The sequence below is a fragment of the Ambystoma mexicanum genome, chromosome 13 (assembly GCF_040938575.1).
Source record: "Ambystoma mexicanum isolate Mex_15411 chromosome 13, UKY_AmexF1_1, whole genome shotgun sequence".
Taxonomy (NCBI): Eukaryota; Metazoa; Chordata; class Amphibia; order Caudata; family Ambystomatidae; genus Ambystoma; species Ambystoma mexicanum.
The window spans coordinates 619,651,231-619,663,366 of record NC_090938.1 but is presented as its reverse complement, the minus strand read 5'-3'; the positions used below and the strand labels follow the sequence as shown (position 1 = coordinate 619,663,366).

Sequence of the window (12,136 nt, the reverse complement as noted above, 5' to 3'; positions counted from 1 at the left end):
CGATGGACTTCCTTTGCATCTTGTACTCATGGTGGCCCTGAATCATGCTGTTCCCATCTTCATCTTGTATCCTGGCTTGCAACATTGTGCGTTACTGACTTCTGCAATTGTATTCACTCTCCCCTCTTGCTTCTCCACTCTGACTGCCTACTCTGTTCTCCCCTCTCCCTCCCCCCACCCCATCTCCTCCCCTTACTTTTTTCTATGCACTTACTCTACCAGAATTGTCCCTAGACCTAGTATGATGGCAACCCAGTCTGTCGCTCACCCATTCACTTACTGTCCTCCCTCCCCCCCCCCTCCACTATCTGAAACGTTGTCAGGCCCAGTACGATAGTCGCTTGTTTTGTTCCTTCCCTCCCTGCACCCATCTACCTCACCTTTTGTTTTCCTCTGGCTCTACCAGAAATGTCATCAGGCCTACTACGGTAGTCGCCTGTCTGTTTCCATTTCCTTTCCACTCCTCCCTCCCTTATCTATGTCTTAGCACTTGTACTATTTGAAATGTCGTCAGGACGAGTATGAGTTAATTTCACATCCTTACTGTTCATGGCCTGAAAGAATGACGTCATATTTTCCCTTGTTCCCTCCCTTGCCTTGAAGCACTTTGAAATACATTGTGTATAGGCGCTATATAAATAAACCATCATATCACGAGGCGTGGGGGGGTTGCCTGTGTTGCCCCTGCTCCTCACGTTCAAGTAAGTAGGCCAAAAGGGAAGGTGAAAACCTACACCTATAATTCAATCAGAAAGACCTAACGAACAGAAGTAAACTAACAAATTGTATAACACCAAATCAACAGATTTTAAACAGGACTTGTAAACATCTAGGCATAAAGGCCCCCCCATAACCAGTGTGGTTTGCATCATCTCTGATATCACAGTGGACGCAGGACTCTGGCAGGAGTGAAAACCTACCTGTAAAGATCAGAAAGGAACACAAGTAACGCAGGAGGAAACCAAACTGGATGAGGTAGAGGAGTGTTGGATAGTCAAGTCCAAGACTCAAAGCAAAAAGGGCAAGGAAAAAAAAAAGACTAAATACAGCTGCAGATGAAGAGGCAAATAACCCTAAAGCACATCCAGAGCCTCTGAATATATGTTTATGTGGATGTAATTGACTTTGATACCCACGAACACAAAAGGTCTCCATAGAAAAATACTATTGACTCCATTTGCAATGTTCAGGGGAAAAATAAGTGTAAGAGAAATAAATGCACTCAATCTACTAAACATAGGAATCTTCCTATCAGGAAGGAAACCACAACCCACGGAGTGGGGATAGCCCTTCCTGTCCAGATATCAGGCAGTTCCTAGTCAATGGGAAGTCCATGCAAAATATAAATACGAAGAGCCTGAGGTGGAACATAAGGAGATCAGATACTTAGACAACTAAGACCCTATTTAATGCCCATGAAAAATCAGCCTGAAAGACCACTATAAAGGCAAATGTTGGCTAGCCCCTTGACACAGGGCACTAGAACTGGTAATGATCAAGGAGAGAAGATGGGAAAGCTGGGTGGGGGTGAAGAGATGACATGCACGGACACAATGTACCTTCCTCTATAACCAAAGATGACCATGATAAACGATTAGCCGGAGGAATGGACATTGCTAGCAGGAACATCCACATATCGTGCGTAGACCCGAACACTGACCCATCGATTCTCTCATGCAACGCAAGAGGACATGCTCACTATTCGGCGCGTGGGGGTTTATTGGATTTATTAGACGAATGCGGAAGCTCTACAGGACACATGGGCTAAGGATCCATTATTATTTGATGGTAGGAACACCATTTTCACTCCAGCTAAGCAGGGACTGAAGAGGCATCTAAAAGGTGGCCTCATTAGTGAGAGCATGCTGGCTGAAGGTATCCAAATTAGAAATGGACAATGATCAAATGTTAGTGGCATAATGGGGAGGTCTGGAGGAGAAATTAAGACACTTGTCCCAATTAAACTACAACTCACCAGGACTCGGCACAGAAGAGCTCACAAGAACAATTGCTATGGTTAGCAAATTTAGATGCTTTCTCATGCAAAGTTCCCATTATTGTGGTCCGAGCCATCAAGGCAAAAATAGCGGACATGGAGTCAGAATTAAAAGGGCGGGGGATTAGCCCAACTAACACGAAATAACACGAAAGAGCAATAAGGACAAGAATGGGTGTATTTTATGCATGGGCTTTAATTCACCATGGTAAATGGTAGGAGAGGGATATACCTGGTGCCTACACACGAATTAGTCCGATAAGTCGCACTGTTAGATCACTGCTTTATACTCTCCAGTTAGATGGGACTTAACAAATGATAGAAAGTAGTAGAGCACAGTGTGACCATTTCCCTCTCTTCATATTGTGTAGGCAAGGGGTTAAAGAAGACGGGGTAGGCAGTAAACAAGCGCTGTCAATGAGGTAGGTAACCATTAAATGGAGATCAGGGAGACTCAAGGCAAAAGATTTTATAACGGAAAAAGCAGAAGAGCTCATGAATAGAGAGCATCAGGCAGCAACCCGAGGGACACATGCTGATGCCTGATCCCACTGGCACATGACAATTTAAATTGGGCAAATTGTAGAATACGATTTCCCTCAGACGGTAATGTCGAAGAGTGGATGCCACAAATATTTGGTTGGAAAGCTCACAAATAAGTAGGATTGTGGTATTTATTGAGTGCAGACCTAGCTTTGAGAAGCAACAGAGATCTTTACAGTGGTAAAGAACAGTACAGATGCTTAACAGCACTTTACATCAGTATAAAAGATTACAGTAGCGGTGGGATACAGAGGGGCACAGAGGAGGGGTACTGCTGTACCAGGTGGCCGAGTAGAGGGGCAGGCAGCATCTAGCTATATTAAAAGAAAGAAACGATGCTTAGAAAAGAGCTAAAGTCGAAAGTGTCAAGGTCTGTAAGGGCAAGATTTCAGTTTTCGTACACAGCGCGGTAGGATCACAGATGAGCATTTCTGTAGAGGTTGAGTGTCTGGAGAAGGGGGAAATTTTGCCTTTTACCATGGTTTCCTTAAAGTATTGCAGGATTCCTACGCTAAGCTGGCAGAGTCATGAGGTGGAAGACGATTGTCCTTGCCATCCTGCTCAGTCACTCCAGAAAGTTCAGAACATTCAACTGCCTTTCATCAGAAAATCTTTAGCATCAGGTTGAGTATTAAGCTCCCCTTGTTAAGCCCAAAGACTTGCAGAATAACAAGCAATAGTAGAGGTATCAGAGAAATATTCTTCAATCAACCCTCATGATTTGAACACTGAAAACTGAGGAAGAGTGAACAGTACTGCCAATAGCAGATAAAGAACTTGTAAATCATTCACTCGTTGAAAGTTGTGTACAAAGAGCATCATTTTGGGAGTCACTTCCGTGTTGGGCTTACTTCCCATTTGGCAGTCAGCGCCTGTACAGCCCTTGTGGCAGTCAACATGTGTACAGAGGGTCTACAGCAGAAAGCAAGAGATTGCAAGGTGTTTCTGCTACATACTGCAGTGAGTCAGGATTTATGTAAAATCGTATTTAGATTTAATTTGATTTAAACAGGCATTAGTTTCCCTCTCTTCCTTAATCACTATTTGCAGGAATATCTGTCCTTCCCAAGACACGATGGAAGGATCAATTGAAGTTCTACTATAAGGGCAGCCTGGAAGCCTGATGTTACTTGGATTCTTAAATCGGGGTTCTAAACTGCCTTTCATTGACTAAACCAAGAGGCAGGACCAGTTTGTAAATCCTGCAGTTTTAGACTTTACTACCAATAGAGAACGATTCAGCTCTTCGTAGCACGTGTTCAAGCAGTTTAGTGGGAAGATTTGTTGATAGTTGAGCAAGATTTGCTGAGAGACTGTTTCCAGTAGATATTTCACACTAAAGAAAATCCTAATCTTGCCTGCAAATGAGAAGTTCATTGTAAATGGTTCTTAAATGCAGAGTTGGAGGCAACGTTAAGAAAGGACACTGAACTTGAAAGTAATTAACAATGTGTGTATTAAGAGGGACTGGGTGAGTGAAAGTGCACACGATCGCCATGAGGAACTGAAGTACATTTGCTGAGGTGCGTGTGAATTAAATTAATCCCACCTTACTAATGAAAGGGTTTTAGAACCTCGGAAGAGGGGCGAGCAGGAGAGGTCGGTGTAAGAGCAGGATATTCTTGCGTTTCAGTGCAGCTGCCAAGCACAGGCATGAAGCTTTGTTCTTTTCCAACTTTAGCTACCCCTTACTTTGTAAATAGTTTATTCCTTGCTAAGTTACAGAAAAAGGTACTAGTCACATTCCAGTTAATTAGGAAACGCTTGGTGCAGGATAGGAAATGCGGCAGTGAAAATTAAGAAATCTCCCTTTAGAGACACTTTGGCAAGCCTAGAGTGTAAGGAAGGGCAGAAAACTCCTACTTGAAAAAGGAAAAAGAAACTAAGAGGAAGAAAGAATTGAAAGTAACTTCTAAGCAGGGGTTCCCAGGCTTGGCAGAGTAACTTGGGGGTATCAGATAAGTGTGCTTCTCATTTCAGGTCCTGAGAGAGTTTGATGTGTTGAAGGTGTGGACCTGGTTTATTATTTTTTCATCATTCCCTTTGGGGCAAGAAGCGCATGGTCTGTTCCTATTGGCCGGTGGGCTAGACATTCTAGAGGGTTCATGGGGCAAGCAGCTTCAGTTTTCTTCAGGATCCTGACATGGTGCCAATCTCAGTTAGGGAGGCTGTGCAAGTTTCTCTGTGCACGTTCAGTGCATGCATTCCAGGCAGGGAGCATTGAAGGACTACAGATCTGGCTGCTTAGAAACCTCACTTAGCGTTGCTTACACGCAAGCGTGCAACAAACTTGTGTTAACCATTGGAGCAGCATAAACTCTTGGAACTGACCAACCAACACAAGCTTAGTATTTTCTATGTGGATGCGTGTGACAACTCAAGATAAAGAACAGCAGCAGTTTAATCATCACCATCATCCCACTACCTTGCTGGATTCTTTCAGCAGAAGCTAGGATAACTTTTTGGAAGCAGATAAACAGATCTCGCTCACAGTAAAGCAATAGTTGGAGCTTCAGCAGAGTCCTGGGTGGCCCATATTAAAGACACCATTGAAAAAACAAATTCTGAACCACCAGACTTTCAAAATCAGACCCAATGAGCTGTTCTATAAAACAGAAGACTTACCGCCCTTATCCAGCCCAGTAACAGTTGTTTGAGCCCCAGGGCGGGATGGGCTGTGTAATGGCTTGATGAAGATAAACATGGGGAAGTATGCTAAACCCCATATTTAAGCATATTGGTAGAACAAACATCCCTTCCTTGTAGCAGGAATGCATGCTTGTTCCGGTTCATAAATGATGTCTCCAACCCAAAGATCTATAACATATTAATGATGTTCGATGTGCATCAAAACCATACGCAAAGATTTACAAGAGTTTTCGAAATGGGAGATCTAGAGGCAGTTCTTGCCTTTTACTCAGCTGGGTTTCAGAAATGGTTTTCTACAATGGATAATATCACTGCTATAACCACTCTAGTGGAGAGATCTGGATGATATTTACATGACCAGAATGTATGGCACGTTAAATCGATTTTTCCTGCAGCATTCAACAGTCTGTAGGAATTTCCTGTGGAAGACACTTCAAGACAGGGGGGATAACCAATGGCCACCTCAATACGATTACAGCCCTTCACCAAAATATCTTGGTGAGGTACACAGACAATATCAACCTACAAAGGTTTAAAACAGTGGTGTATTTTGGCCCCCTATTCGATTTTTATCTCCTAGACCTGACCACCCACTTTCAAAAGGCAAATGCATCTCTGCTGACACTTGTGGCATGAGGGTTGTGGGGGTGTGTTACGCGGATGATCTCTTGCTTTTAGACAAGACGCTACATGGGCTACAAGCATTATCAGATAAACTAGAGGAAATCGCTAACAGGCTCAAAATAAAGATAAGCAAACCCAAGGTAATTGTGTTCAAGAAACCAAAGAAACCACCCAGAAACTAGAGATAACTCCATGGTAACATGGAGTATGTGAATACCTACAAGGAACTGAGGTCCTTCTTGACAGTCCATTTACATGGAAAATGCACCTTGAGCAACTAGGGGTAGCAACTAGACAGAAAGCTGGCAGAACAAGAATCTTTTCTAAACATCACTCAGATTACTCTATAGAATCGGTGGCTAAGGTATACCAAGCTAAAGTGATTCCCAAGTTACTCTATGGGGCTGGAATATGGGCCCACAAGAAAGTCAATGAATTCGGGAGGATAGAAGCAACTTCAGATCTGTATTGTACCTGCTGAATCATCTACGCATCGAGTATTTCAGAGCTAAATAGGGTTCCACCATTATCTAAAATATAAGAAAGTGAAGTATGGATAGAGACTTGCTAACGCAGAGGGGTCCAAACTATTGAATCTAAGGAGGCAGATAATGTGGGACAACTCTCCCTTAAATCCACCATTAGACATTTTAGATGTGACCCATACCTGAGCACCAAGTTACAGGTTGGCCTAAGGGCGATAACTGAAGCTAGACTGAAAAGAATCCTGAAAGTAGAAATAAATTAATACAGAACTTGGTTCATCTTGCAACCGATTCGCTCAGCGCTGATCATCTTAAACATGGGCAAGCAAAGGCAGGGCCCCCCCCCGTATTTCAGGGCTTTCCCAAACTCATTTACACAGTATACATGCAGTACAAATTCAATATGGAGATACTGGGGAGCACATGTATATTTTGTCAGCTGGGAGAGAGAAACTGGGAGGCATCTTTCGATCCATTGTCCTACATTCTAGGGAGAAAAAAAAAGGCGAGGTACCTTCATAGCCATTGGGCGCTCTGAAATGGAGATGGATGGCAATGGTGGAGAGGAGTTGTGGGAAGAGTATATGAGGGGAGAACGGATACTACTTATCTATCACCTAACAAAATGATAGTGCAAGATTAAAGTTAGTCTGGAGGAAATGTTACTCTAATGCACCAATTGTGGGGGTTGGGGAGCCAAGTCCCATTTTGGTGACCTCGCAAATGGAAGGAATATAATAAAAATGGATGCTTTTGAATTTTGGGGCCCAACATTAAGGAGGTTAACCTTGATAAATAATTGGCGAGTAGAACATAATTGTACATTTGGAGTCTAATGCAAGAGGGTGATTTTAAGGAATGTTCTTTGCATTAGGGATTTTTATCTTTCTCTTTAAAGGAATGTTCTTGTATAATGATTGTATTCATAAGCCATAAATATATGACTGCATTATAAAACTAAATAAATATAGGTTCTTCTTTGAACTTTACACCAAAGATCATTTTAAGGACTACATTTGCCAATTTATTCCTTACGGAGGAATATGCTTAGGTACAAATACTGTTCCGTCTTTAAGTGGGTGCTGTATAGCCATCCAACTATCAGTCATAGCTGCTTATAAGAGCTGTTGCATTAGCTATGTTTAACACTAAGTTGATTTACCCAGAATTACTAGTGCTATGTTATGCACCTTTCTATTGAGCATTTGCAGCCTTAGTAGTTTTAGGTGATTCCCAAAGCGTCAAGCAGTTTCTTTACAGATTGTAGAAACTATATGGGGGGGGGGTGGAAATGGAGAAAGTATTCTGGCTATGTTTCCATGCACTTGCATCCCGAATGTTTATGTAGGCAAAAGTAGGAGGTCTACACATTTTTCTTTTGATCCCTGCCCTTTCATCTATAAGCAAACCAACATTACACAAGGTTTGTGTGCAAGCTTGCTCTTGCCAGGAAAGGGGGCGTCAACTATTTTATATATGCCATCATAGTCATGCAACTCCTCCCCTACACCCTCATCACTATTCTCTTGCTTTTCCGGCTGTTGTAGGTCCTTCATTGCTGAAGTGGCTAGATCTTGGGTAAATGCCCAGTATGAGATGTTCAAGGAAGCCTTGTCAAAGAAAAAAAGGTTCGGCCTACATAGCCAGTTGTCTTTGTCCTATTTCAGCCCCCGACACTACTTTGCTGAAAACACCAGTGTCGACAGGATTTCAAAAGGCAACCATGGAGTATGCCTCAATTCCAGACTTTGTTGCATTGGTGTGATCAGTTTTAAAATTGCATCCTGATTGCACTCCCTTTGGGAGGCCACGTCAGTGTAGTCTTCCCTGGAGTTGGCTTTCAAAGAGTTCCTTTTTGATGAGATGTATCAAGAGTCATGGATGGAAGCTTTAGTCGCTTCATGGTTTTTTCAGCACCATGTTTGGAGCCTTGCTTTTTCCACTTACTCATTGGGTTCATTACCATGGTGCATTTCTGTAACATTTTTAGATGTGAAGTGCATGGTTTTTGAGTGTCCGATTTTACAGTGCTGTGGAACCAGGCTGGTGCAGACGTTGGCTGTGCCCTTAGCTGGCCGCGCCAGGTTTTTTGCTATTGTCATGGCTGCCAAGTGAATGTTAGGTCTTTATGCTTCAGTCACTGAAGTCAACTCCGCCAATTTGACACCATAGGGAGCTCCATGATAGAAGGCAGCTGAACCAGTTTAATATGCTGATACCCGAGTTAACTGAGTGGAACAGATCCTTCCCCCGCTCAACTCTACCCCACACTGATTCCGCCTCAACCTCCTCAGGTGGATCAGCCTTCATAGTTCAGGCCACTCCACATTTGATATGCTTTTTAAAGTAATTGCCTTTGACGGTAGGCAGTTTGCGTGACTCCGTAGGCATCTATTATACATTGTTATATCACGCTAGGGGCACCTTACTACACTACGCAACGCTTAAATGGAATTTGCGGCTTGTGCCCAAACGCTCAATGTATTGGGGCCCAAAATGCAATAATGAATACGTCACCATTTCCCTGGATTATAAGAAATGTTGCTAGAACACAGTCTGATGTTTGGCAGAGACGAGATCAATCCTGCTATCAAAACGTGCCCGTCAATTTTCATTCTGCTCCAACTACTCCCATGATCATGGCATGCGGGAACACATTTTTAAACATTTTATTTTTTTAAAAGTCTGCAGCTGTAGACCCAAAAGGACACGTAATAGTGTGGCAGGTAAACTGTTGGATTGTGGCTTATGCAGACAAGTAATCCAATTCAAACGCTCGCTTGCAACAAGGACTTCATACCAATTAAGTCAGTATTTTAGAATCGCTGCCTTAGAGGGGCAATTTTCCTTCTACACAGAAAAAGGCAACCATGAAATTTAAACAGAGCACAATAGTGTCCATTTTAAATGGACTGCCACCAGCCTGCGAGGACAATGTGGTGCAAGAAAAGGGGTTAAAATGACACTGCAGGCTTAGGTAGCCATAGGGTCTAGCTGGGTTCCCCATAAAACGTAGTTAAATTGGTGAGTGACGGCCTCAGTTGCTCAACAAATAAAAGGGGAAAAAAATAGGGAAAACATAGGCTTTTCAAAGTGAGGCTAGAAAGGAAAGTCCTCCCCAACAATGTGACCATTCTACCCTTTCCATGACCCATGGGACTAGTCCCATCAAAATCAATTTGTGGCGTTGCATGGTTAATTAAGCATAACGTACAACCTTCATAGCTTCATTACCCATACCATTTTCAATGAACTGCAAACAAATTAAGTTTACCACCCCAATTCAGTATCAGTAAAGCATGCAGCTCACCGGTCCCTTCATTCCTCGAGTGCAGCAGCTCCATTAATGGTGCAGAGGCTCCTTCAGCATCAATGGTATCTGCCAGCTCTTTATCTTGAGCCAGTTCACACAAAACTCCAGCAGCGACACGCTGGATGTTCTCAACTGGGGAATACAGAAGCTGACAAGAAAGGAAAGAGTAAGGCTAGAGCATGCAATTTCAGGGCTGTGGCCATTTTACTTGGCAGTCTAAAGAAATGGAAGTGAAAGATTGATACACAGAAGGGGCACACGTCTTTATGTATAGCGAAGCCAGTATGAATCATGGTAGTCTCAAACTTAAACATGTCCCTCTCCCACCCAGCCAGCACCTGTCATGTCAGATGCCATTAATTGGGAGAATACATATACATTTGATTTTCCTTCAGCCCTGTATTTAGAGTGAGAAAGATTTAATGGCAAGTGGGCAACAGTGATGTTACCACTGAGAGCCCGACTCCTAATATCTAGCAATGCCAAACTGGACCACGACAGGGCGGTTACAGGCATGAGAACACTTCCCAACATTCAATAAGTAATGTCCAATGAGTGAAAATGTACATGCAGCGAAGGCAAGTAAACTTTTTTTTCTTATTATATAGGCATTTTGCCTTGATACAAGCCTTTCACCTAACAAATGTATTTAATAGACACAAGATAAACTAATACAAAAATACTTCAGATTAACAATTCCATACAATTTGATGGAAAACAATTTACTCCCATGTCCCGTCCCCTTTCCTCCATACTTGTGGGACATTCCAGCCATCAGCCATCGGGACGGGATCACTTTACTCAGGGCCACTGAACGTGACCACCGCCCCCTGCCTTCCTGAGTTCCACCACGCACATCGCCCTTCCGTCCTTTTCTCTGCCCAGTCGGACGCACTTGTATCTCGGGGAATATTTTTTTTTGTTCCCTTGTCCTTCATTTTCCTGCTCTGGTTCCAATCTTTTCTTCCATCTATGCCACAGCGTCTGGTATTAGTGTCCTGTTCATCGTGCGAACGTCATTTTGCGAGGGCAGATCACCACTCTTTGCCTGGAGTGCTTGGGCCCAGAACACTGCTGGGACTCTCGCTTCGACTGAGATATAGATGCGACTGGTAAGTGTTAGATTTAGGGCACCCCAGCCTGGGTCTTCGGGGGTCAGGGAGGTGCTCAAGAGGCTACGTTTCCAGGCATCTCCCCGAGGTGTCCAGAAAGGGATCTAACCCGGTGCTCCAGAGTTTCCAAGGTCCCCTGCAAAGAGGCTGCCATGACTGGATCAGAGGTACCCCTTTTGGGGGCTAAAGTTCACCAGGTCAGTCCGAGGTTTCCAAATCTGGAACCAAGAGTACAGTCTCAGCTCGAGGTTCCTGTTAGTGATTAAATGTACTGGGGTATCCCCCACCACCCTCCAAGGAACCCCGTCTTGGGGCTAAGTCTAAGACAAAGCAAGATTGAGGGAGGAGGCCCCCCCCCCCTTCAAGGGCTCTGGCTTCAGGAGGTGAACTAAGCTGTACCACACTCTGGTCCGTGGTCAAACCAATCCAGCAAAGAAGCTGGTTCAACAGCTTACGTCTTCTAGTACCGGCTCCGGAGAGGTTCCCTTGCTGGGGGTCAAGTCTAAAGGGGGGGATGGGGTGGGAGGGGGGGGGGGGGTCGCAAAAGCACTCCAGATCTGCTAGCACCAGCTCTGCTGAGGTTCCTTGTCACAAGCCAAAAATAAGTTGCAATACCCCTGTGGTAACCACAGCCTCACTGACAACTGTGATGTAGTTTCATTTCAGGAGTTAACAAAATGGCAGTCCAACCCATGTGGTCTACGGTGGCCATTTTGTCTACCTCTCACACCAAAGTTTACAACGGCTGGTACGGAGGGGCCCCTTTTTAGAACCTGTTTCGCCCTCCACGGATTGGCATGCTCAGTCTCTGCTGCCACAGTCTTGCTTCGTCCTACATCCGCTCCTTGGTTTACGTGGATCCAGTTATGGAGATCCATCCTCTTTGCGATCCTGGTGGTATGCCCCTTCCGAGCAACCTCTACCCACTCCAGCACATAGATCTTCTGAGGATGCATTTTTTGGCAAGTTTCAGTTGCTTATGCACTTTGATCCAATGAAGGCATTGGATTTATGAAAGGAAATGCATCCTAAGCCACATGAACAGCCCCGAAACTCCCTCTGCAGGTCCCAGGGTGTGCCTCCACCACCACTAGCAGTGGGGACCCAACCATACTGCCCAAATGTCAACTGTGCTAAAGCCTCCCGTGGCACAGTCAATCCCACCCTCAGGGTCTTAAGGGCCACGTGCAACAGATCAGAATTCGGTTCCTGCTGCACTGGATGAGGACCAAGCAGACCAGGACAGCAATGATCCACCCTGCACTATTCAAGCAGTTCACGACCAGGTTGGGGATAGGATTGTGTTGCTAGACATCCCAAAACCCTAGCCTCCAGCTCCACTGGAAGGTGTTCTGTCTGGAGCTTTTACTCTGTCGACACAAGAGCGCACTGGCTTAATCCTCCAAAAGGATGT

At 44.3% G+C, this 12,136-nt stretch overlaps 1 protein-coding gene across 1 annotated transcript in view; it reads right to left on the bottom strand.

Annotated features, from left to right (window-relative positions):
* Positions 1-12,136, bottom strand: part of JUP (junction plakoglobin) — a 200,946-nt gene that overhangs the window by 50,568 nt on the left and 138,242 nt on the right. Inside the window, exon 11 of the mRNA XM_069634507.1 lies at positions 9,608-9,758. Coding sequence (XP_069490608.1) covers positions 9,608-9,758 — 151 coding nt within the window. The remainder of the gene's footprint in view (positions 1-9,607; positions 9,759-12,136) is intronic.